The 25,018-nt window shown below is 45.3% G+C and overlaps 2 protein-coding genes across 4 annotated transcripts in view; both read right to left on the minus strand.

Annotated features, from left to right (window-relative positions):
* Positions 1 to 5,587: 5,587 nt before the first annotated feature.
* PRDM14 (PR/SET domain 14) lies at positions 5,588 to 12,698 on the minus strand. Its single transcript, XM_042780011.1, has 8 exons — positions 12,426 to 12,698; positions 12,161 to 12,356; positions 11,820 to 11,876; positions 11,590 to 11,747; positions 11,139 to 11,409; positions 9,277 to 9,479; positions 7,878 to 7,979; positions 5,588 to 5,815 (listed from the first exon to the last, which is right to left on the minus strand). Exons 1-8 carry the CDS (start codon positions 12,696 to 12,698, stop codon positions 5,588 to 5,590), a joined length of 1,488 nt encoding a protein of 495 aa, XP_042635945.1.
* Positions 12,699 to 19,507: 6,809 nt separating this feature from the next.
* The window catches only part of NCOA2 (nuclear receptor coactivator 2), a 189,892-nt gene continuing 184,381 nt past the window's right edge, over positions 19,508 to 25,018 (minus strand). For all 3 annotated transcript variants that reach the window (XM_033053141.2, XM_033053133.2, XM_033053148.2), the window contains one exon: positions 19,508 to 23,657. In XM_033053141.2, the coding sequence (XP_032909032.1) occupies positions 23,646 to 23,657 (12 nt within the window). In that variant the 3' untranslated portion in view covers positions 19,508 to 23,645. The remainder of the gene's footprint in view (positions 23,658 to 25,018) is intronic.

Raw genomic sequence — 25,018 nt, forward strand, 5'->3', positions numbered from 1 at the left:
GAGGCAGCCCTGGCCACTGCACTGGGGTCACTTGTGGGAGAGCAAAACTTCTCTGGGGAGTGACTTTTCACACAGCCCCAGCACCACTGCACTGACCTCTGCAGCTCCAGAGGGAATGCCACTGACACCACTCAGACTCACCCTTACTCTCCGGGAAGCATAGGCCTCACCGCTTGATTTCACTTCAGGGATTATCCATGAATTGCACTTTTTGGCCAGTATAATCCAAGTAATCATCCCTTTCTCCTTCCTTCATTCCCAGTGGATGTTTTCTCTGCTCTTGCATTTCTGTTCATGGCTAAGGTATCTCCTACTGGCTCTGCTCAAGTCCTGCAGTCAAAGTGGGAGGATTGCATTTTCTCACTGCTGCTTTGCAGGCTGATTACTGCAGCTTGCAGGACTGTGTGGCATTCTCACACTATGGCATTCAAAAGTGTTCTCTACACTACTAAATTGCTGGGTCAGCCAGAGGTTAGTCCTGTGATGAAGATTAATCCTGTGAGTTTGAGTTTGGTTTGCCACTGCTGCAGTGGAGATAAGCTGGGGTTTCAGGACAGTCCCTTCAGCAAGGCTGCTGCAGAGAGGCTGGCAGGGGATGGAGAAGGAAGACAGCCACTCAGACCCACTGCAGGAGAGGCAGAGGTGCTGTGACTCTCCTCTGGTGCTGCTGCATAGCCCCAGTTGTCAACGACCAACCTCAGGAACCTCCGAGGGAACTGGATTTTCAGAAAAGGTGTTCACCAGTTGAGATTAAGCCTCTTTAAAGCTTGAGTCAAGCACCATAAAAACACAGACTGAAAGCCTGGACATGTTTCACCTACGGTTGAAAAAGAACAAGAGAAGAGAGCAAAGACAGAGCCTCACACCCCTCACGTGCCCAAGGCCCTGCACTAAGTGTGTTAAGGAGACAGAAGGGAGAATGTGCAAAGGTGTGTGCATCAGGAGAAAAAGGGAAATTAAGGTGACAGTGACTGTGTCTGTAGGGGTGGAACAAACTCCAGCACTCGCTGCAAAGGTCTGTAGGAGACTGAGGACCCAAGGAATGGCTTTCTTAATGAATGATCTCTCTTGTTTAATGGACAGTTTGGCACTGAACAATATATGTTTGTGGCGTTAGCTTCAATTCACTAAGCTCCTTGCTGCTTTCAGCTTTTCATTGGTTAACCACCTCCCTGTTCTCCAGAGAGAGCAGCAGGACAGAGACTGGGACAGCAGGGGCTGGGGACCAGGTGTTTGAAAAACAGGAATATGCAGGGGATGCTAGAGGCACCAGATGTCGGTGGCCAGGCCTTTTGTTCTCTCACACTTGCAAGCCTGAGCTCTGGGACCACCTTTTTCTTTGTCTCCCCATTGTCATTTACCCAGGAGGAGCATTTCAGGAGTTAGCCTCACAGACTCTCTCCCTGCACCCCTCTGCTCCAACAAAACAGTTGATTGCCCTCATACTCTGGTTTCTATTTAGATCACTTCCTATTAACATTTAAAAAACTCTGGGAGAGTTAATGCAGAGCACTTAAAATCAGCTAGTGTCTTACAGGACTGATTAGTCCCAGGGCCTTGTCTTGGTGCTCCCCTTGGCAGGGCCATTTTTAATCCTGGTTAAGGGAAGAAGCGCCAGCGTGCACACACATCCTTTGCCTTGATGAATGCAGTGACAATGTGACCCCAGACAGGGACATCACCCCACAGCCAGTTTGAGCCAAACTGAGTGAGAAACATGGGTACCTATTACACAGTGTATTACTGTAGTTACTGTCATGGAAAATAACACTTCTGCCCTATATTTAAAGATGCCAAGAAATGGAAGAGATGGATTTATTACAGTGTGTAAAGACACAGCCCAGCCCCTGAGAACTGCAGGGATGTCCTTTCTGCTGCCTCAGCTCAGAAATAGCTGCAGGAGCATGGAGTACCACGGTGCCAGGGTTGCCCAGCACAAGGACTGAGCCTTTACATATAGCCACAAATTGTTGTGGTTTTTTTTTTTTGCTGAACTTGCAGTGCAGCCTCCTTCATGCACCTGTCCTTCTGTGCCATGCAGTCGTTCTGGGAACCTACCACATAAAAAAGCAGCATGCACACAAGCTTCCTCCATCTCCCCCCTTCTCAGCTGTGTGCATAAATGTCCAAAATCCCACTGCTGGCTGAGCTGGTGGAGCTGTCTGGAGCTGCACATTCACGCAGCTGCTGATAGCACAGCTACAAAAATTGTAAGTAAATGTGCATATCCTCAGGGAAGAAAACCTCAGCTCACTGGACAGACCCAGGTACAGGTACACTACATTAGGATTCACTAATCTCTCCTAACCCTCATCTGGCAAGAACAGAAATCTGTTTGCTCTGGCAATCAGTGCATTTTCGTTTCAGGAAACTAAAATCTGCAGTGGTCTGGCAGGTGGCTCAGCTTGACCTCCCTCCTTATCCATTTCTCCCCACCCTGCTGTGAAGTGTGTAGAGCCAAGTGTCATCCTCACTGTCCCCAGCCCCAGCACAGCTGGGGCTCGCTATTCAAAAGGGAGAGGATGACTCTATAGGGCAGTTAAATACTACAAGGTAGTTTAATTCCCTTTTTTAGTGCTCAATCCGGATCCATCATCTTGCTTGCAGTGGGAGTGAACTCGGTCCAGAACTGAATGGCCTCAGCTTTCATGAACTGTTGGGGAACTTAAGACCAAATCCATCAAGACACTGGGTGCTTTTGACTTCTTGAGCAGTCAGCTGCTGCCCAGCAGGACAAGGACTAGAATTCCCAAAAAAGTGACAGTTTGACTCTCTAACAGCTTACAAATGACACAGAAAACACCCTTCATCCATTTGCTAGTACCACAGATACACAGCTCTGTGCATCTGGCAGAAAACAATTTAGCATAGCCCATTAGTGTAGCCTCCAAAAATTTATTTTCATTGTTTGCATGAATGTAAGTGTAATAGTGTTAATAATAGGAAAGATGGGTGCTAATGTCTTTACAAACAACTCGATGGGTGAGGGTCTTTAGGAAAAACGGGTGTTAATGTCTTTGAGATGTGTCTTAATGTCTCTACCAATCTCAAGCTGCAAGTTTGTTAGAATCCAGACAGTTTGACTACAGCTTCCAGTGGACTCCCCCTCCCTTTATTCAAATAAAATTGCAGGACTCCTTTCTCCTTTATGGACTCTGACTTTTCATAGTGGTTTACTGCACAAGAATTATCAAAATTTACATGTACAGTTTTAATGTGCAAGACAGCCAGTACCTTCAATCACAAGTACAACCCTTCACATATTCCTTTACAGGCAACACATCAAATACTATAGAAAGGTGCAAATAATTTAGTACAAGACATCTGAGATTTTTTTCAAGAAAAATAAAATGCACACAAGAGCACTACAAAGGCACCATTCAAATATACAACCTTCATTCAGAGCAAAAAAGTTTACCTGCATGGGAAGCTAACCAGGCATTTCACAGTACTTCAAAGCTGTTCCTAGTCATAACAATTTCTTCATTAGTAGGTAGTTTACTTCACCAAATTCTGAGATTTTTTAAAGGGACCAAACTAATAAAGACTTCACGCACATAATTTTTGTTTCTGTGGGTCAGGATTTTGTATGCTTAAATGTTTTGTATGCTATCCTGCTAACAGCAGGCAGCTGGAAGAATGGTTCAGTTCCACTATCTGCTCTACAGCATGGTTTGTACACATAAGTACTGTGATAATTTTCTGTTCAGGAGTGAATTGCACCTATTTAGGAGTCAAGGATTCAGCCGGCAATATGTAAAAAAAATTGCCTGCTCTATTACAACAATATTGGGTATTAAAATAAGCAAAAAACAATAATCAGAGCATGATTTTCATTCTACGCTAAAGCCTACATGGATAAACATACAATGCAAATGAACTTACTTATTTCAGATACTGCCTAGTGCTGGGCCTCAATATTTTGTTTACCAGTAGGTGATTCAATAAATATCTAAAAAATATTTTTACTGTTAAAACAATGAGAACAGAGCAACTTAAAATACAAAAAAAATTTAAAAATTAGTGCAAACCAATACATTCAAGGATACAGTAACTGCACAGTATAATTACATGTACAAGTAACATTTTTTTCTATTTCTATGCTGCATTTAAAGAGACTGTTAAAGTTGCCACAAAATAAAAACTTTCTTACATTTTATGTACAAAATTCTTGTTAATCCCAGCTGATCTAGGATACTTCACAGAGAATTCTATCAACCCCGTAATACCAAACTACCTACCTATGTTTATCAACGTGTTCCAGAAAGGACTTCCATTATTCCTCCTGGATGCAACACACATTCCCACTGACACAAGTGAGCCCTCTCATATGCACAACCTCCTGCCAGTTGTGGTGGTCATTTAGTGATAATAAAAACTTCTGTATCAATTACAGCACTCCCTATCCTCGGTAGTCCTTCAGCACAGGCTTTTTGTTAAGTCTCCTAGACAAGATTTCACATTGCCACTTTCTTAAGAATTCTTAACAATTTTGAGAGTGCATAAACCTGCACAAATCACTCCTGCCTTGCTTGTCTGGTCAGTGAGACATGGAGGATGACACCTCCAGTCCTCCCATCGAAGCAAAGCCTTTTCTGTAGGCTGGGGAAGGAATTCCATGTGCAGAGTTTTAGGCACAGAAGAGTCCTGAACCACTTATTTGACACTTTAAGTCTTATATTTTGAGCAAAGGAAGGGAGTGCCACTAGAACACTCATCCAACATAAAGCCAGGAGGAAGCAGAGGAGCCCACCATTCATATCAGGGTTCACTGCAAAGATTCATCTGGCCAGGACCAGACAGGTTCAGGGAAGTTCAGAAAGAAGAGCTCACTGCTGGGGTTGTGCTTGCTCCTGGCCTGCTCTGAGTGAAACACCTCTTTGAGGCCACTGGACTGGTCATTATATCCACCCAAGGGCTCACTGATGCTTAGGAATATCACCATGTTCGGTTCTCCAAACTCTCAAGAAGACAAAACTACTCCACTATCTCTGCTAGCTGGGATTATCAGGCCTGCATATATATCTTACCACACCCCATTACCTCGCCCTCTGGGCAAACCAGCATCCAGCACCCTCTGGAAAAGTTGCTTTCACAGTCCTGGAGCTTTGTCTCCCAGCAGCTGAATGATTTAAAATAGCTCTCTGTTGGTCCAGCAGTCAATATCTCTGAGGACATTCAGATTTAAATAGGACATCACCAAAGGACAGATTAAGGGTAAGAAGACCTGTGGTCATGTGTCCAAACAACACAAACAGGTAAAATCAGCTTTGAGAAATGCACCTGATAAAAACATCCCCTGCACAGATACAGACTGCACCAGGCAAGTCCACAGGCATGAGACACAGAAACACTCCTCACAGTGGTATTTGTGCACAAAGGGGTTTTGGGAGGTAGAATTCCCTCCTGCCTTTAGACGTAAGGGTATGGGAAGACAGGGAGGGTGACATCAGGGTGTATTCCCTGTGCTCTAGGTCCAGAGACCAGCGCTCCCCCAAGAGCCCCTGCAGGTGTCCCCTCCTGTGCTGTGCACACACAGACCCTCATACACGTGAGCTGCTCCAGGACACGTCTGCTGGGCTCCTGGCTAGTGAGCAGCGTGGATCTTCATGTGGAAGTTGTAATCGTCCTGCTCGGGGAAGTGCTGGCCGCACTGGGGGCAGGTGCCGCCCTTGTCCTGGCCGTGCGTGCGCCGCACGTGGCTGTCGTGGGCCGCGTGCGAGGCGAAGGCTTTGCCGCAGTGCTTGCACTTGAAGGGCTTCTCCCCCGAGTGCTGCCGGATGTGAGTGCGCAGGATGCTGGATGCCGTGAACGCCTGGAAGGGCAGGGATCATCGGAAAGGAGAGGGAGTTGCAGGTAATTTGCTTTCACATGTGCAGTCCCCGATTTCAGCTAACCCAGACCCCATCAGAAGCATGTTAACCTGAGAACTGAGTCCTGAAATAGCTCACATCTCAGGTAAGTGGAAAAAATAAAGAAAACTCCTACCAAGAGGAATCAGAAGGCAACAGCTACTGCTATACAGATATGGTTGAGTCCATGGAGATAGATGAAGCTCAGAGAAAGATTTCTGACCAAAGACACCGGTAAATATCTTCCATATTTCAGAGGGAAGAAGTCAATACTGCCCTAATTAGCTGTGCAGCTTCTTTATGTTTGGGAAACATAGTGCAGGCTTTCCTTCCAGTTTTTGTTCTTAAAGTGAAAGCCTTTGACTATTTTGGGATTCAGCTGCTAAAACTCATCCATGCAGTTCACTATACACCATTTACAGGTTCATTCTCCCTGCTCCATCTCTTCTCTTTCTGCAGGCAGAGTTTTCAGCCTGTTCCTCCACCACTAACACATTTGAGTAGTAAAGACAAAAAGACTTCTCCTCCATTTGGGGATAAAATTCTGTTATTAAAATTTGAACAGGAATGTTGTAAAGTTGCCCGAGTTTCCCCCATTTTTCTTATCCAAAGAGAGACAATTTCAGGCCCTTCACTATTTGCCGACCACACAAAATAAATACTCTCTAGTAAGTTTTCACAGCAAACATCAATTCATTTTAGATACCCTTTCATTAGAACCTTAGAGTGCAAAAAGATCACAGACTCCTATACATAAGTCTTTTGAGGTGTATGTCAAGGGCAAAACTATGTTTTGGGAAGAGAATGGTGATGTTGACCCAGCACTGTTCCTTAAATCTCACAGTGTTCTTGAAATAAGTGATTACTGATTTCCAGCAAAGGAGCTGGAAAAGCGAAGCCACTGTTAGAGGTAGAAGAGGAAAAGAATTGCAATTGCATAGGAGGAGCTGGAGAGGATTCATTAAAACAGACCCTGGTTTTCCAGCCTCAGAAATGATGGCTATGTCCTAGGATAGCTGCATCCTGCAGCCTGAGGACTAATAGTTTAATCTGATCCAATCCACAACAGTCCAACCAGAACTGACTGGGGACTGGTCAATTATCCCTAGAGATCTCTTTACAGAGCAACCCATAAAACTCTGCTACCTCCTTTTGTGAACAGAAGATTAAGGATGATAGTCCATCCTAATCTCTGCAAACAAGTATGTTCAGGATCATGGGGAGATAAAAATTTACAATAGCCAAAAGGAGTTTCCTCCGAGATTCTTCCCAGCAGGATATTTCAGCTTTGTGTTAGTCTAGCCAGGCATAAACAAAACTTCTCTCTCTACAGGATCAGGAGCATGTTACCACTGCTGATGGGGCTTCTGCATTGCATGGATACTCCACAGCACCCGGAGCCCTACCAATATTCACCCTCCAACAGCCTGTGCAGCCACATGCTGACTGCTGTGAAAGCTGTCAGCACTGTCACAGGGAGAGTTCACCTGAATCATCCCTGCTGTGATGAGCAGTAACAGCAGAGCACATCTTTGATCAGGGCTGTATGGTTCTCTTTGTGCTCTTTTTTAAGTCGGACTCCCATGCCCATCTGGTCATCAATAGCCCTGATATTTCAAGGTAAGCATGTACAAATTCATATTGTGCAGGTTCAGTTTATAGACCAAATCTGTTTATTGCAGTCCAGAAGCAGTGTCAATAACACCAAAAATTACCTATCTGATAAAAAAATAGGATACTGGATGTAGCTGCATGCTTTGGATGGTATTTGAAAAGCTCTCAAGCTTGCCTAGACCTTATTTCTGCAGCAGATCACTGAGCTGGGACCAACCACAAATTCCATGTCAGAGGGAGACCAGACCCTGTTTCTTCAGCCTCATCCAGCCCTGTCACCTTACCTCACCACTGCCCAGAATATACACCCACTTGTCTGCTCACCAGTCAAATACAAAGCATTTTCTTGAAAGAAAACGGAGAAGAAACCAAGAACAGCAGAGGGAGGGATGGGGCAGGGCTTTGCCTTACCTTGTTGCAGTAGACACATTTGTAGGGGCGCTCCCCAGAGTGAACCCTCATGTGTTTGTTCAGGCTGGAGGATTGAGAAAAGCTCTTCCCACACACAGAGCACTGGGAAAAAAAAAAAAAAAGAAAAAAGAATAAAGTTAAAAGGAAGCATGTAACTGCATAGTTAAAAGGAAAAATTAAGTATGTGGATGATGTGTACAGTTCTTATGTATAATCTAGATATACACATGCATTTATTTATGTGTAAACACAACGGTAATTTTAAGGTGCAATGAATTGAAATACCCAGAAATTTAGTCTGGTTTTAAGAACTGACTTACGTACTTATATATATATATATATATATTAAAACCATGCAAAATTTCAAAAAATTTGTATTAAAATCATTTCAAGAAAAAATCTTTATTTTTCAGAACAGACAACATTGATTTTCAGTAATAAAAATCTGAAAATTTCTGTAAAATAATTTTTAAAAATGTAGAAAATCAAGCCCCAGTTTTAATTTTTTCCCTGAAAGATAAACTATCTAAAGAATAAAATAATCTCAAGTTTACCAAGGCAAGGGAAAGGAAAAGGAATTACATGTTATTTAATACCTCATATTTAATGGAATATTTTTATCTGCTACTAATTCCATGCAGATATTCTGACATCATAATAATGCCATTTTAGCTATAGAATATTTTTCTGAAAAAAGTACACACTGTAGGATGATCTATAAAATGGGTATTTGGAGAATTTTGAGGACTGATTTAAGTGTGCCATTTCAAGCACTAGAACTTGCCCTTCCCAAGCTTTTAGAAAAAGTCTGAATTTTCCATTCCAAATGCTGCTAGAAAAAACTGATATAGAAGCAAGTTGTTTGGCAGAGATGAGTAAAGCATCTCAAAGATTTGCTTTCATCAATTGAAAATCTACTTCACACCAAATGTAAAACTTTTAAGCCCTGTTTGGTCCAACAGACACAGATAAAGTTGTGGTCAGTTCTCAGACTAAAGGGTGGGGTGTGGGAAGCAGACATGAGACATCTATCTCTCTCCTGATCCTGGAAAACCCAAGTGCCTTAAAACACAAGTCAACACCACAACACCACACTGTGTAAGAAAAGGAGCAGCATTCCTATACAAACATCCGAAAAGCCCATGAGAAATTTTGTTCCTTTTTAATCTCTCACTGAGGTTGTGAGGTTTATTTTCCCCGACTTAAATCCATTAAATTTCTTTAACCAAGCTTTGCTGCACATGACAAGCTCTTCCTGGGCAGTCCCACCAGGAAATTGTCAAGAAAACTGGAGGAGGAGAAGGAACGTTATCACCATCCTATCCGGACCAAAAAAGAAAATTTATAAAATAATTTTTATAGAGGCAGTGACTGAGAAGAGACCCGGGAGCAGGCTCACCTTGTGAGGTCTGTGCTTTTCGTGAACGTGGAGAATATGGATCCTCAGCCTGTCTCTTTTCTCAAAGGATCGGTCACAAAGGTGACAGGGAAATTTGCGGTCCCCCTGGTCCACGCAGCGGGTGTACTTGAGGTGTTTGTCCCGGTAGTACTTGTAGGCAAAAACTTTGCCGCAGCGCTCACACTTGAAGCTTTCCCCGGCTTCTGTACAGCAGAATGGAAAGTGCCACCTCTCCGTTACACCACGGCAAAAGGGATTCAGATCAAATCTGCATCCTTGACACAGCTGGGACCCCTAGGGGGAATTTTAAGTCTCTGAGAGACCGTAAAGGATGCTCTCAATATCTTTAACAAAATACATGCCGTGTCTCCTGAGCGTCCGCAGTGCTCCCCTCGCCTTTTTAAAGAGGGGAACAAAATAAAGCCCGCAGTCTGCTAAAATTATTCGGTTTAGCTACTAACTTCAGCAAAAACAGGGTTTCATCCTTGTATATCCATAAATAGCAAGAAACCATGTGAAAAAACAACTCAAGAGTCCCACTTAAAAACTTCTCCCCTTACGGAGCCATTGTGAGATATTGCTTATCAAGAATTGTCCGCAAATTTTACCTGCCATCCCAAAAGGAAAAATAATTTTGCACACCTTTTTCTGTCGTTTGCAAATAACTAGTGAACAAAATAACACGTTTATTTGGCTTTTTGTTTGTTTGTTGTTTGTATTTCAATTAATTTTTAAGCACTGAATTTAGGAAAAACACCAGAATTTTTTCAGAAGTTTATACAGCCTTTTCTGTCTTTAATAAAAGTAGCTTTAGCTTAAGAGTTAAGATGAAATGAGTAGTTTAGCATCTCTCTGAATTAGACACTTCAAGACAACAGGTACAAAATTTTCCATGCCAAATTTTCATGCCAATTTGCTTCTCTGCCTTTGTGCCGCACCCGGCCAAACCACCTCTTCCTTGCTCCAGCTCTTCCCTCACGGGCACAAATCTCTTTTTTCCATACATAAGTTTTGCTAATAAGAACATCATACTTTCTGTACATTACGAGTAGAACTACCATCTCCTCCCCTCACCCTGGCGTAAGTGCATTTGCCATTTCTTTTGCAAGCAATATTGGCATTACGGGATCGGAACGACTTCAGCCCGTCTCATTTACTGAGAGCATTAATTACACAAAAATCAGGTGTGCAATCCCAAGATAAAACAGGATCAAAACTGGAAAAACCCCGAAAAGCCCGTCTCCTCTCAGAACGGGACCCTGAACAGCGGCGCTGCGGGGCCGAGGCAAGCTCAGCCCAGGACCACCAGATGTTTTACAGTCAGACCAAACAGCACTTAAAATCCCCGAGGAACCGCGGACTGGGAGCGGGCTGCCGGAGGAGGAAAGGGCAGCTTCTTGTCGGCAGCCCTCGGTGACACCCCCGGACTCCCCGGTGCCGGGGGAAGCTGCTGCTGCTTCGAGGTGCTGGATACTGAAGAAGGGATGGCCAGGCATCGGCTCCCCGAGAGCGGGGCACACCCGAGGGACCCGGCCCGGGGATCGGCTCCCCAGGAGCAGGGTACACCCGAGGGACCCGGGCACACCCGAGGGACCCGGCCCGGGGATCGGCTCCCCAGGAGCAGGGTACACCCGAGGGACCCGGGCACACCCGAGGGACCCAGGCTGCGGGGCCACTGTTCCCACACAGGACCAGTCACCCACCGCCCCGTCGCAAAATCTGGGAAGCCTTGAAAGTAAAACATCTGGACAAAGGTGATGCCTGGGCTTCTTTACCTCCCTTCGTGTGGATCTAATCCAGGCCAGGCACAGGTCCGTGGGGAAAAGGGGCCGTGTCGCCCAAGGAGATGCTGGCAGGCTCACCTTCGGGGTGCTGCGGGGGTTTCTTGCCCTCTGCCATGCCCTTCAAGCTGATGGGGATGCCCAGAAATTGCACGTAGCAATCGCCGTACCACACCAGCAGCTCCTGCTTCGGGAAGATTTCCTTGCAGGTCTCGTAGAAGATTTGTCCCTGGCACTGGATAGCAGTCAAATTCTGCTCCTCGGGGAACCTGGCACAGTTCACCAGGGACATCCAGTTGCCAGCGGCGCCCTTCCCGTCTATAAAGTGGCTCAGGCCACCGTATTCAAAGATCTGGAGAGCAAAGGAAAAAGGGTCAGGTTTGACCGACCTTTCCGCACACGTCCCGCTCTCACCAGTCCCACCACCCAGACTGGGCCGAGCCCCTTTTGCAGGCTGCGGGAGGGGGGACGCCGAAAGCCTCGCCCGGCCCCGCGCTGGGGTGCGGGGTGAGCCCGACGGCGCCTCCGCTACCTCCCACATCAGCGAGTTGTCGTCGTAAGTCTTGATCTCGCTCGTGTTGACCACTTTGCCTTGGAAGGGGCCGAAGCGGACTCCTTTCGGGATGGGGTCCGTACAGAAGACTCCGAGCTGGGACACGTCCCCGTAGGCCACCCGGAGCACCGAGAGCCCTGCGGGTGACAGGGGGCTGAGCGCGGCGCGGGCGGGCGGGCGCAGCGCGGCCGGTCCGGTCCGGGCCCTACCTGCGGGCAGCTGCAGCGAGTCCCGGTCCGGCAGCGGGGCGGCCGAGTCCGCAGCGCCTGCAGGAGAGGAACCCCTTTTTCAGCACGGCACCGGCCCTACAGGAGCGGTCCTACCTCCCCGACAAAGGCCGCAGCCCGAATCATCCCCCGGCTTTTTGCAGCTGTGAACTCGTAACGCAAGAAAACCACAGGGAAAAACGTCCGACGTTCCCCCGGCAATGTTTGAGCTTGGCTACCCCTTTTGGGACTGTCCCCGAACCGTTCCGCACACCTGGCTGCAAGGAGCAACCTGCCGCCCAGTGTCACCCTGTGCCCCTCTCTCCCGTCGAATGCCTCCTTACCTGAGCTGTCGGGGGACACCCGGAGCCCCGAGATGGCGTGGAGGTTCCCGGCGGACTGGCTGCTCCGCAGTGTCCCGTAGAGCACGGCGTTGAGCTCCTCCTCGGTGAAGTGGTACCTGCAGCTGTGCCCCGCCGCCCTGTCTGCCCCCGGGCTGCGGGCAGCCCTGCGCGGGGGGCTCGGGTACGGCGACAGCGACTCCGGGCCCCCCGTCCCGAGGGCCGAGCCCTCACTGGGAGGGAAGGGGGCCGGCAGCCCGGGGTAGACGGGCAAAGGAAGGCTGGGGAAAGGGTCGGTGAGCAGGGCGGGCGGCTGGCTCAGAAAAGCGGGGACCCTGCTGAAGGTGAAGGGAGGCAGAGGCGGCTCGGGGGAAACCAGCCCGCCCAGGGGTTTCAGGGGCTGGAAGAAGTCGGGGGCTGTCTCGAAGTAAGGGGCGGGAGGGAGGAAAGAGGGGTAGTAGGAGGCGAGCCCGGCGGGGCTTATCCCGAGCGCGTCTCCGCCGTCTGCGGGGACCGACTCGCCGGGCAGGGACAGAGCCATGTCGGGAAGAGCCGGGCCGGGAAGGAGAAGAGGGATCTGCTGGGGGCAGACAGACACCTGGGTCTGCCTCTGTGCGGGGCGGGCCGGGGGCCGGGAGCCGTCGGGGTTAGCGGGCGGGGCCGCTGCCGGCTCCCGGGGCTATATCGGCCCGAGGAGCAGGGCGGAGAGGGTGGGCACAGGTGGCACACAGCCCTGGGGTCGCACAGCCCCGGGGGAGGGCGGGGGTGCTGCCCCGACAGGCACGGCTACCCCGGGGTGGGGCCACGGCTACTCATGGAGCGGCAGGGCCGCCCCTCCCCGCGTCGGGGCAGGGCAGGGCAGGGCAGGGCAGGGGGTGGTCCAGCCCTCCGGACCCACCTTCCCTGCCGCCGGCTCTGCCCCCCGGGCCGGGACCCGCCCGCAGTGCCGCGGCTCTGCCTCTCCGGGAGCGGGAGCCCGGGCTGCTCCCCATGGACCATCCATCACCTGCTGCGGAGGTGAGGGTCTGGGGCAGGACACACGGATCCCACACGGTGTCTTCGGGGGTTGCAGCGGTGTGGTTTGAGCATGGAAAGGCAGAAAACACCGCTGAAACTCCAGTGACCCGGACACACAGGAGCATTCACGGGCACTGCTGAGGTGCTTTTATTAGCCTGGGGCTTCCTGTGACGTGCTGAGCAGAACGTGGCTCCTGCTGGGGTTTTCATGGCTCCACGACCAGGTCTGTGCTAACCTGCCCAGGATGGGACCAGAAGAAGACATCTGGCCCTTGCCTCCTGCTGAGGTGTTGGGTGATCCCCCCGTCTGTGGTTTCATCCTGGGTTTTTACAGGGTTTCTCCCGCCTTCCTTCCAGGTGGATACATGGCAAAATTGCAATGGAAAGGGAACTTGGGGCTGGAGGATCCTAGGGGCCCAGGTGTTCACTCTGCAGAGTGTCATCCCTGCTGGCACAGGGAGATCTCTCCATCAGCCCAGGACAAAACCCCATACAGCATGTGTTACTGCAGAGCTGCCTCCAAGTAGCTCGTTCCAGCCTGGTGACACTGCACCTGCAGGCGTGGAGGGAAGGGGCAGGATAGGCTCTGCTGCACTGCAGAGAGCTTGGGGACCTGCAGCCATGGGTCTCTCTCAGAGAAAGGCAGCACAGAGCTTCCTGATGCACAACAGCATGAGCCAAACTGCACAAAGACACAGCTGGAGTGGGGAACACAGCCAGGCTTAGCTCCTGGAATTTTAAATGCCATTTCGGTGGTTACATTTGGTGGGCTATAAAAGTTAATTAGCATAGCTCCATGTGATCCTTCGTAAAATATTGTCTTTATCCCAAAGAAGGGATGTGTTAGGAAGCACTTGAAACAGCCCCAGACAGAGAAACCTTGGCTCTAGACACAGTCACTTGACAAGAGGAAGCCTTCCTTTCAATCCTGATTTCTTATCTGGCCTGAATGAAGTGCTCTGGAATAGAAAGTTTGAGAAAGAATCACTGTCTGCCCGGGGCAATAAGGGTGTTCAGCCCTCATTCCTTTAGGCACTGCAATTCCTACTTACCACAAGCTTTCATTTGCAATTCCCTTTATTTTTTCACTCAGGACATAAACACTAAGACTGCAAACACAAGCACACAACCCCACTGGAGAGAGACACAGAGCTGATCCAGTCTCCCTCAGCTGCCAAGATCCCTTCCATATCCAGTCCAACATATCTCTGTCCCCAAAGCTGAGCAGAAAACATTTCTGTAGACTGCATTAAATGTACCGGGCTAATTCTCCTACCTACAACTTCATTTTCCATCCCAGCCTCTGCAAGACAAAAGTACTGAATACACCAGGGAAGCTAATAAGCACAAGTCTTAGGGAGAAAGAAGGAATGCAGCCTTCTAAGACATACTTGAGATAGTCCCTTAGCTTAAATGGCCTGATTTTTCTGTTGTCTTTTCAGTTTTAATTTTTTTTTCTAATTTTCTCTGCTTTGTGCCAAACCTATGTTATTTGTAAAAGAGAATTGATGCTGTACTGCTTTAGGAAACAGTTTCAGCCAGGCATTTCAACATGACTTTATAGATGCATCAGTAGTATAAAAGTAGTACCAGCACTAATCTGATTTACAGGAACAAGTCTTTGAACTTTGATTGCACAGAAACATTTGAGTTACATTTAGAATTTCAGTATTGCCAGATTATCTGGAATCTTTTGACCATGCTGTATCCAGGTATCACAGCAAAGGGAGAGGGACTAGGACAGACATGCTCACACTACAGGTTCAGAAGAAATGAAGTCAAATAAGTGCAGCATGAAATTTAAAAAAATCTCATAATTAATTAAATTGTAGACATGACCAGAAACAAAAAGTTTCCTTTTCCTAGAAGCCTGATGACACAGAGTCCAGGAAAGGAAAAGGGCTTGAAGCACCATTGCCACTATATTGCAGATTAATCTTTAGATGCTTTAACATCCCCTAAGAGGTTAAAGGCATTTAGTGCATTAAAAAAGTCATGACCTCGGGGAGACACATGGGGGAAGCAGAAGGGCAGCCTTGCAGATGCTCCCCCAACAGTCCAGTCAGCACTGAGGACAGCCCCAGCCTACAGGGACTCCCTTCCCTGATTTTCTGTCTTATTACACAGAGAACTCTATTAGGTTCCCTTCCATACTGCAGGATTTTAGAGTGAATTCCTTTATTGCAGTGATGTGGGGATGAATGTTAAAGACAAGCACCAGGCTGCTTGCATAGCATTTAGTCAGTTTGGACATGAGTGAGTTCTTCATGAATCTTACACCCACTCTACATCTCCCTTACTCCAGGTTTTACTCCAGCCTGCCTCCTACACATTCCCAAACACACAAGTTACACCTATGAGCATCCTTGTGATGCTTCAAAGACCACAGTGCCACAGCACTCCCTGATTCTCATCTTCCCACACTGGGCTCCCTGTGCCCCAGCACCTACACCGACATCCAGCTGCAGAAGAGACATGGGAACCCCAGTGATGGCACCAGATGCTGCCATGGAAATAACCTGAATTGCAATTTAGATGAGGTCAGAGCAGAAACAGCTTATTGCTATGGCTATAGAAGAGGATAGATAGCAGAAGAACAACTGAATCTGCTCGTGGAATATTAAAAAAAGGGGAAAACAAATTAAGGTGATTCAACTTTTCCTGCATTAGCTGTATCTTTAGATACAGCAACATTTTAATGGTATTACCATTAGCCCTGTTACTTCACGAAAGTAATTAATTGCTCATTTCAAGTACACTGAGAATAGACAATTAACTGAAAAATACATGCACATGAAAAAGGTGGGGAAGCCAGTCTAAAATTTGGATCAAACCATTCCTGTCACAGGCATGCAATCCTCTTCCCTTTGTTGGGGTGGGCCAAAAATTAATAAACAAGCAAGAGCAGGAATATCTGTTGTTCTTGTGTTTCAAAGACACTTCACCAACAGTTTGCAGGGAGCTGTATCACAGTCAGGATCACTGTGGGACTTTGCAGCATCCTGACTAGTTGTGGAATTAAGTAATAAAGTATAGCCTGAAAATTGGATGGGAAAGACATTTTTCAAGCAATAGGAGAGTTTTCCCACATTTCCTCTTCTGTCTTCTCAGGAATATCTCCTAGGGAGAAATTGCTGGGCACATCACAGAAGTTGGAGCACCTTCACCTCCCCAGCAGTTGTATGGGACTGGGGGAGTGTCTCAGTTTGCCCAGTCTTTGCTACCTTCTTCATTCTAAAATGAAGTCTCAGTGAGTGGCAGTTGAATAGTTTAGAGCATTTTCAGTATGAACTGAAACACTCCAAGCAGAGTTCCTGCTGCTGTGTGAATGAACTTTGGCTGTCTGGTGGAAGGAGGGTCTGAATGCTCTCTCAGCTCCTTCCTTTGCACAGAGCCCCCCTTTCATCATGGACTGTTTCTGCCTTTACTGCCTAACTTCAGGGCAGTTGGGGGAAACACCAATTGGATGGCATTCAAACTGTCACTTGGCCTGTCCCCTGTGCCCAAACTGCTGTTGTTCTTAAAGCCAGAACCCTTTAATGATTTACAGAAGGATTCCAGCTCCTCAAGATTGGAGCAGTAACATTGATCCCATTGGAGCAGGGCGTTATCCGAGCATCCTTGGACACGCTGACCTCTTGTGCTCCTGACAATCACACTGGCTGACTCTGGGTTTTCCTGCCCACTCTCCCTCATGCCTAGGAACGATGGCAGCATTTGTCTAACAGCAGGTGCCATGGTTTGCAGGTTCACCCAGCAGCAAAGCTGAGCACAAATGCCAGAGACACACAGACACAGGATGCACACGTAGAGTACACTGACATGTTCAGTCACACAGACTGCCATGAACAAGGTGCTACCCACTCATGGCACCCATGTAAGACATAAACACAGCTAAGTTTCCATCTCTCCTTTAACTGGTAGAGCTCTATGTTCCCTGATGAAAGCTCGTCATGACCCCTCTAGGTTCACAAACACTGGTTCATGAGTGGCCTCGCTCTGGGCACAGCCCTTTTTCCTGCCCAGTACCCCTGCCCACAGTCCCAGCCCTCACACAGAGGGTCCTTTACTTGCTGGCTGGTGCAGCTGGATGCACCAAACATGAGTGCTCACACAATTGTCCCTTGGGCACTCTGTGTTCTGGTCATACTCCAGTGTACAGTTGTCAGATTTCACCCTTTCAGGCAGAATGTTCTGTTTCAGCCACCATCAAATTTTTCTCTAACTGTCCTTTAAGATCCTCTACTTGATCTTAATTTTTTTTTTTTTTTTCTCCTGAGGGTCTCTCAAACTTCTGATTAGGGATTCTGTTTTTCTTTTGCTGGTGTCCTTACACCAACTGAAAACTACAACCCACTGAAACTGGGGAATTACAGCCTCTGGACTCCAGGACGGTCCTTAAACTTAAACTCTGTAATGCAATCAAGTGTGTTCTTTTCATTCCCAAGGTCAGTACACAGAATGAGAGACTGAAGAGAAGAAACAAATATACAAGGGCTCCCTCCTGATCAGAACATCCGGCTTAAGCCCACCATGCTGGCTGAGGCTGGAGTCATTAGCAGCAGTAGCAAAGGAGTCTCAGGCCTGAACCTGAGTCAGAGAAGGGTTAATGTGGTCCATCACACCACCTGAGTCTTTAACTCTTGGTATGGTTTCTTCTTCAGCTGAGGGATGTCCCAAGAACCTGTCCTGAAGTGGCAATGAGCTCAATGCCTGAAGGACCACTGTTCATACAGGTTCCCTCACACTGTAATTCCAACTTGGACCTTTCCTGACCTACATCTCCTAAGGACTTCATCAATTTGTGTTCATTCTTTCTTCTTTTAACGGATGAAAGAGTAGGACCTCTTACTGTGACTCTGGACTGACCTGTGTTAAAGGCTGGAATTCAGCTGAAGTGCCACCAGGGATTGCAAAAATGTGGCATTACACACATACACACATACACATACATATATACACCCACCACATGCACAAAGCCAACAGAATCACTCAAGGCTGCTCTGAGTTCTGCTTTCTTCAGGACAAGAACCACTCCATGAGGAAGGTTTCACTGTTTCAGGAGACAGGGTGTGAGTTTGGTCAAGAGGCCCACTCAGGCTGTACTTGGCATCTCTATCTCCACATTCCACAGTCCAAGAACCAAGGCAGAGGGCTGATACCACTGGCTGCTCTCTGCCCTTGCCTGAGCCTGAGCCCAAGCACACATGACACAAGCCCTCCTTTTATACTGGAACAACACATAAAGAACTGTGAGTGGCAAGCAACAAGCTGGGGAACAATTCAGAACTGCCAGGCACCCCTGTTCTATCCCTGTGAAAAGTCAGGCTGCAAGACTCAACACACAGTTTACCATGAGAACGACCTTCAAAAGGCAGAGTCACTTTTTCTTTGGTCATGACATCAGGTGAGAAGAACTTGACAATATGTCATATGCACTGGTCTCTGTTAACAAAGCCTGATCTAGAAAGTAAAAGGCAGCACTTCTCTTTCATAAAGCCAGTTACATCAGAGGTCATCATTAGCTCATCATATTTTGATGCCAGGACTCTTAGCTAAAACTGTTCTATCTTCTTTTCAGTATTAATTAACTCTAAAAATGTCCAAAGGCAAGGTTCCCATTGGAAACATTTTGCCTCTTACTACATAGATGTTTTCTCTACTTGCCTTTGACTCCACATTGGGAAGACACTTCCTTGCTTTCTGTAATGCGGCATCGATTTCCTCTTATCACCACCATTTTGCTGAAAATAAGAGAACTGCAGTGTAAGTCATATTTTAGTAGGAATGGCAGGTTACCAGTGTTTGAAGGTCTTTAAAATAACTTTAACTTCTAAAATGTCTTAATAATAGTTTTTCTGCCTCATCCATTTCCCAGAGACAACATAAGATCATTCTTGTACATTACATTCTTGAATGCTACAAGCATTCTTGTAGCTCCTTTTTATTTTTTTTTTAATTGACCAATCAAACCTTTTCAACTGTCTTAAATCCACCATTTAGCATAGCAAGGAGAACAAGCCCATAACTCATCTCCACTCCACATTTGAGGTCTGCCTCTGCTGACAATGCCATGAAAGATGCCCATTTCATTCTGACCAGTAAAAAAAGTACTCACAATGAACTGCTCTCATATTAAGCCATGAGATAAATATTTTCAGTCAATATAGCCCTGAAAAGATGAAAGGACTTGCAAGTAACAACTAGCTGGAGTATAAATTCATTACCAAAGCCTGGTTTCTTTTTAAAACCTAGCAATCCATCTACCCTTCAGTGGTTTAGTGCTATATCTTACACCCTTCTACGAACAAATGAAGACACAACAGAAACATGTTGAAATCTCTAAAGCCATGTAAAACCCGAAGGCATTAAAATTTATTAAATGATGCAATAACAACAGAATTCTTTATTTACAATAGCATTATTTAACATCAAATAAGCAAATAGCATCAGCAAAGCAATATTAACTTGCATAAATGTATTTAAAATTTCTCTGAATATATCTACCTTTGCATAAACTGCTAACACTAGAAATACAAACATCAATGCAGGTGAACAAAGTGATGTTCAGAGTCAACTCCGTTTTGAAAATAAATCACAACCTGAAACACTGTAAGCTTTCTCCTGAAGAACCATAGTTTATATATTGCTTAATTTTACCCTTGTATAATCTTTTCATATACACACATCTCAGATGCAACTTCTTGATGAACTGTACAAATAAAACCCACAAATGACATAAAGGGAAAAAATTAAATGACAGTAAATGTTTGAAGAAATGTGTCCATCATCTCTATTGAACAACATAAAGATTAAGTGATGATGCACTTATTCCAAAATTGTACACAATTCACTATACAAATATAATACATCAGACAGCTATGTAGGAATATACAAGACTTAAAAACAGATCTAAGGCATTATGCTAGATTTTAGCATTTTGAGGTTCTTGCACATAGCTTTTACCTGTAGTAAGAAACTTAAAAGATTTTGTTTTAGTCTACAAAGAAACACCAGGGAGAAAATTCTAATTAAAATCAAAGCCACTACAGTAAATTTTCTTTTGTGCAGAGAATGCTTTTGCTCTTAGGCAGCATACTACCATACAAATACTAGAAAACTTTTAAATTCACACCAACAATTAATGGCTTAAGTTGCATTTCAAAACTGATTGTGTATCTTTGGGTTCTGCAAGTGGAGCTGTGCCACCCATTTCGTCTGTTAAGCCCATATGAATTCTGCTTTTAAACAAAGATTAAAAAATGTATTGTATAAACTGCAAAAACATTGCTTTTAATTAATACAGGCCCAAAGGGATACCGGTGTGGGACAATATTTTAAGGATTGAGTACAAATTAACTCCTTGTAGCAAAACAGCTCACTTCACTTTTTAAACTCACCACATTACATGAACACTTAAACAGGTCGTACGACCATGTATATATGCTTATTTTTCACATTATGCGCCTTTCACATTTAATAATGTAAATAGAACACTGATTAATTGTTCTCTTAAAACAAAATCCAAGTACTTTCTCCGACAAATTTACTGTATACAGGATGAAAAATACTGATAATGAAGGGAATTGATTTGGCTTTTTTGTTTCTATAGTGATCAATATGATCAGAAGATTCCTTCACTCGCTTTTCTCTTTCATTACTTAGAAGACGACAAAAGTCACAATGAACCCAAACGGAGCCAAAGTGATAGGTACAATCTCCTTTCTTTCAAAATGGCAATGGATGATGAAGTATCATAATCACTACAGATAAGGGTTTGCAGGTCTGTTATGAAATGGGACAAATTTAAACTGTTTTTTTCCACTGTGAAAAAGAATAATCTATCTGCAGAGGTTACGGTTAAGAACCAAAAAAGAATGGAATAGCAACAAAATTATTTTAAAACTCATTTACACTTTGTGGTGCATGAAATTAATTCCTTCAAATTTATACATTTCTCATGTAAGTAACTTTTTGTCAGATATATAATGCAAGTTCAACACCAATGTTGTAGTAATGAGGCTGTGGAGGTTAGGGCTGATGGTTATTTTTGTTTCCCATCAGCAGGTCAAAGAACGGCTCAGCTGACTAAACATTCTGTTTGAGTCTGGCAACAGAATGGCGACAGCTGAAAAAGTGTTGCTTCTCCAGAATGGTGGCTCTCTCTTCTTTAGAGACAAACACAGAAACAGCCTTTGTCATATTTTCCTCAGCCTTAACGTAGAGTAGCTGCTATTTTATTTGAACTCCCACCTGAATACCAAAACAAATTAAATGACAAGAAGACAAACCTTTCAATCCCAAAAGGCAGGGCTGATGAGATATTATAAAATGCAGTGCATTTTACATTACATCCAAAAATTTGCGTTCCGGTTAGAAAGTTTGTGGATTAGTGTCCTGGTTCCGGCCAGGATAGGGTTAACTTTTGCAGTAGCCAGGAGAGGGCATGGCTGGGACCCAGAGGTTATTCTGTAACACCTCACATCATTGCTGGCGGGAGGAGGGAGTCTCTTCCCAGGAGAAGGGCTCTCTTCTGGATCAGCAGTGGTGGAGGGAGCATCGGGCATGTCCTGGGTTTCCGTGAGAATCATTTGTCTTTTTCTTGTACCCTCTGTCACTAATATTGTAGTTGTTACTGTTTTCTTATCTCATTGCTGCTTCCAGTAAATTGTTCTCATCTCAACCCATGATCTTTACCTTTTGTGCCTCCAATTCTCCTCTCCAGCCCTCCACAGGGAAAGACGGAGGGGGAACAAGCGGGCTCATGGTTTGGAGAGTCTCAGTGGGAGCTCTAAATTAGGGAGTACCATTCCTAAACAATTAGGAGTCAGCAGAAACAAAACAGGTCAAACTCATCAATTTCTTAATATTCCAAGTCCTCAGAAACTGATGTCAGTATAGTAAAAGATTATTCAAACCACAGTGGGCAAGGAAAAAAACCAACATGCCTTAACAGTGGCCTGCTTAGTAACAGTTTTTCTAAGATTTGTTACGAAAGGATATAAACATACAAAAATCAAGAACTGGTTCCTACAGTGGCTGCATATAATATAGGTTAATTAAATGGTATTATGAGCAGAATCACAAGGCTTAGAAAATGAGAAGTCTCAAGCCTACAAATTAGGTCTAATCAAGGCATTGTGATCCTTTACAAAACACTTTTCCAGGAGACACACACGGCTAAGAAGATATCTAATTTAATACTGAAGTACCTCATTTGGAATCAACTTCACAACATGTATATCTCACAAAAATTATACAAGTAAAACACTTAAGTTTTCAACTTAAATTATTGCTTGTTTACATATAAACTGGATTTTATGTACCTTACAAAACATCCTTGTAGTCCACACTGCTTTAAAATAATCAGAAACATGATAGTGGTGAAGTCTGTAGTGATATCTGCTATAGGTATTACAGGAATTGTTATTGTCCCAGCTAAGGGGATGGGAACCAGAAATTATCATGCTTTAAAGCAGGTATCTTTGATATTATGCACCAATTCTGCCACTACCATAATCATTACATGCATTACCATTGAACTCTGCTGTTCAGCATCCAGTAACTGGCTGTGCAGATTGCTGGAAACACACCTAAGGAAATAACGGAGTAACCTGTTTTTTAATTCTATTAGAAAGAGTAAGATGACAGAGGTCAGGAGAGCCAGGTTAAAAAAAACGGATTTGCTGATTGTTAGGAATTTAATTAAATGAGAATGTAACCAACTTGTATGTTTGGATTCATGACTTGCATCATAAACACTACCACAAAACCCAACCAAATCACCCCTTATAAACAGCCCTCTCACAGAGTAATTTTCATCTGTTTTACAACTTTAACCCCATTCAAAATTGGTCTGTATAGTTTTCTGCATCAGTTGATCTTCTCTGACTTGCTGTCAGTAGAACATGCTTGTTGGAGGTCTCTAAATGTACCAGACGTTGCTTCTACGCCCTCCTCCACGCCTCCTCTCCGCCCCAAAATGCAGGCCTTAGTCTAAAACACCAGTTTTCAGACAGAACTGAATCCTTTGCACCAGACTGTGTAAGCCAGGGAAAACAAAGCAAAAAAAACCCCAAGGTCTAGAACTAAACAGAAACAGAACAAGAGCATGGTTGTTTTTTCCTTAAATACATACATTTAAATACATTCAATCTTGACATGGTTTATGAAAATTGCCTGTCAACATTTACTTTGCAGGAGAGATCTAAGTTGCACTAAGGTGAATGCAGTGAACAGACTGAGCAATGTCTGTACGCTAGCTTCAGACTGTCAAAGAAGAGGCTGCTCTTGGGCAACGATCCCCGGCTCCCCTCGGGAAGGCAGGGCTGAGTCCTGTTGGCAGCAGGCAGCCGCCGGCGCTGGCAGCTCCGCCGGGACAGACAAACAGACACAGCTCTTCAAACTGGTATGGGTTTGGGGCCGTAAGCCCAGTCAGCTGAAGAAAGGAGCAACCAAACCACCCTCAGGGTCAGCAATATTTCTGCAAAAGAAGAGAAATGGGGGAAAAAGAAATGAGTTCTTTCTGCTGGGATAGTGAAGATGGATAGGTCAATGAGATCTGGGATGCTGGAGTGCAACATCCACTGTTTTACACCTGAAATTTAATTGGAATTTATAAAGTTAAACTATTCTTTATGTACACTGATACAACTGACCAGCAATTTAGTTTAATTTCACTGCATTCTTAGATCCTTAATTCATTCCAATTATCCTGGATGTTGTTATAACTCAGGATCATCTGCCTCCTGTAAACTCCTGCTGAAGGCATGGCAATAGGGTTTAAAAGAAGTCTCATTCTCAGAACATGTGCAAAAACCTCTCTTAGTGCTGCATCACTGTCAAAGGAAACAACTGCCCTGGCTCACTTTTCCTTCCAAGACTCATAATGAAAAAGGGAATAAAGCTGCGCAGCTGCGCATCCCTAGAGATGTTTTTTACATCATACTTAATACCCTTGCAATGTCTTTACACAAATATAGTACAAACTGGTTTCAGCTGAGTTGATTACGCTCTTCCTTATTCACAAAAACATCAGGATGTGGTTTTCACAGTTGTTTTAAGACTACTCCTTCCAGTGGCTGCAATCTGTGCCTTTCTGTCTTCCTCTCCTTGTAAATGCCTGCTCCCATGGGGTGCTGTGGTCAGTTAGGTCAGAGAGTCAATCCAGCCAAACCCATTTTCCTCCTCCCCTGGGGTTGCTTTTCACTCACATCCCGTGGCTCTGGCCGTGGAGCAGCTCTTTGCTCACACTTCCTGCCATGCATGAGGAAGGCCTTGTGTGCTCAGGGACAGTGCTGGTGGCTAAGCAGCTTTCTCACCAGTCCACGAGCACACTGCTAGGCTGCCTTCTGGAAATTGCCTACACTGTGTTTGGACCTTACCACACCTTCCTCTGCATCCACACAAGGCCTAGAAACGTAGCTTTACTGACAAATAGTCAGTGTCAAGAACTATCCTGCAATGCAGGAAAGCAAGGTCTTATGTACATCCTATGTATGTCCTTTTGTACATCTCCTATTCCCAGTTTAGCTAGTGCAGCTGGAGCACTTTGGGTGTGACCAGCCACGGGCAGCACTGAGTCCTGATTGTGGCTCCTCCTTCCTTCATCACAGCACAGAGACACCACACTCACATCCCTTAAGCCCTCACTAACATGGACAAACTAAACTTTGACTCTTTCTAACATGCTGAGAGGCAATTCAGGGACCCTATGAGTGGTTTTTGAAGTGGAAACAAAAGTAAAAATTCAAAGATGTCCTTATTTCCAGGGTGAACATTTAGGAAACAGTATCTCCAGAGAGATACTAAATAAACACTCCCACTATACCAGGACTAGAAAAA

This window comes from Catharus ustulatus, chromosome 1, assembly GCF_009819885.2.
Source record: "Catharus ustulatus isolate bCatUst1 chromosome 1, bCatUst1.pri.v2, whole genome shotgun sequence".
Lineage (NCBI taxonomy): Eukaryota > Metazoa > Chordata > Aves > Passeriformes > Turdidae > Catharus > Catharus ustulatus.

Bases quoted from the DNA above. Each gene is read 5' to 3' on its own strand.
- PRDM14 (XM_042780011.1), bottom strand. From the start codon at position 12,698: ATGGCTCTGTCCCTGCCCGGCGAGTCGGTCCCCGCAGACGGCGGAGAC. The intron at 12,357-12,425 runs GTCTACCCCGGG...GGGGGCCCGGAG, and splicing joins TCCCCAGCCTTCCTTTGCCC to TCGCTGTCGCCGTACCCGAG. The intron at 11,410-11,589 runs GTAGCGGAGGCG...TTTGCTCTCCAG, and splicing joins ACAACTCGCTGATGTGGGAG to ATCTTTGAATACGGTGGCCT.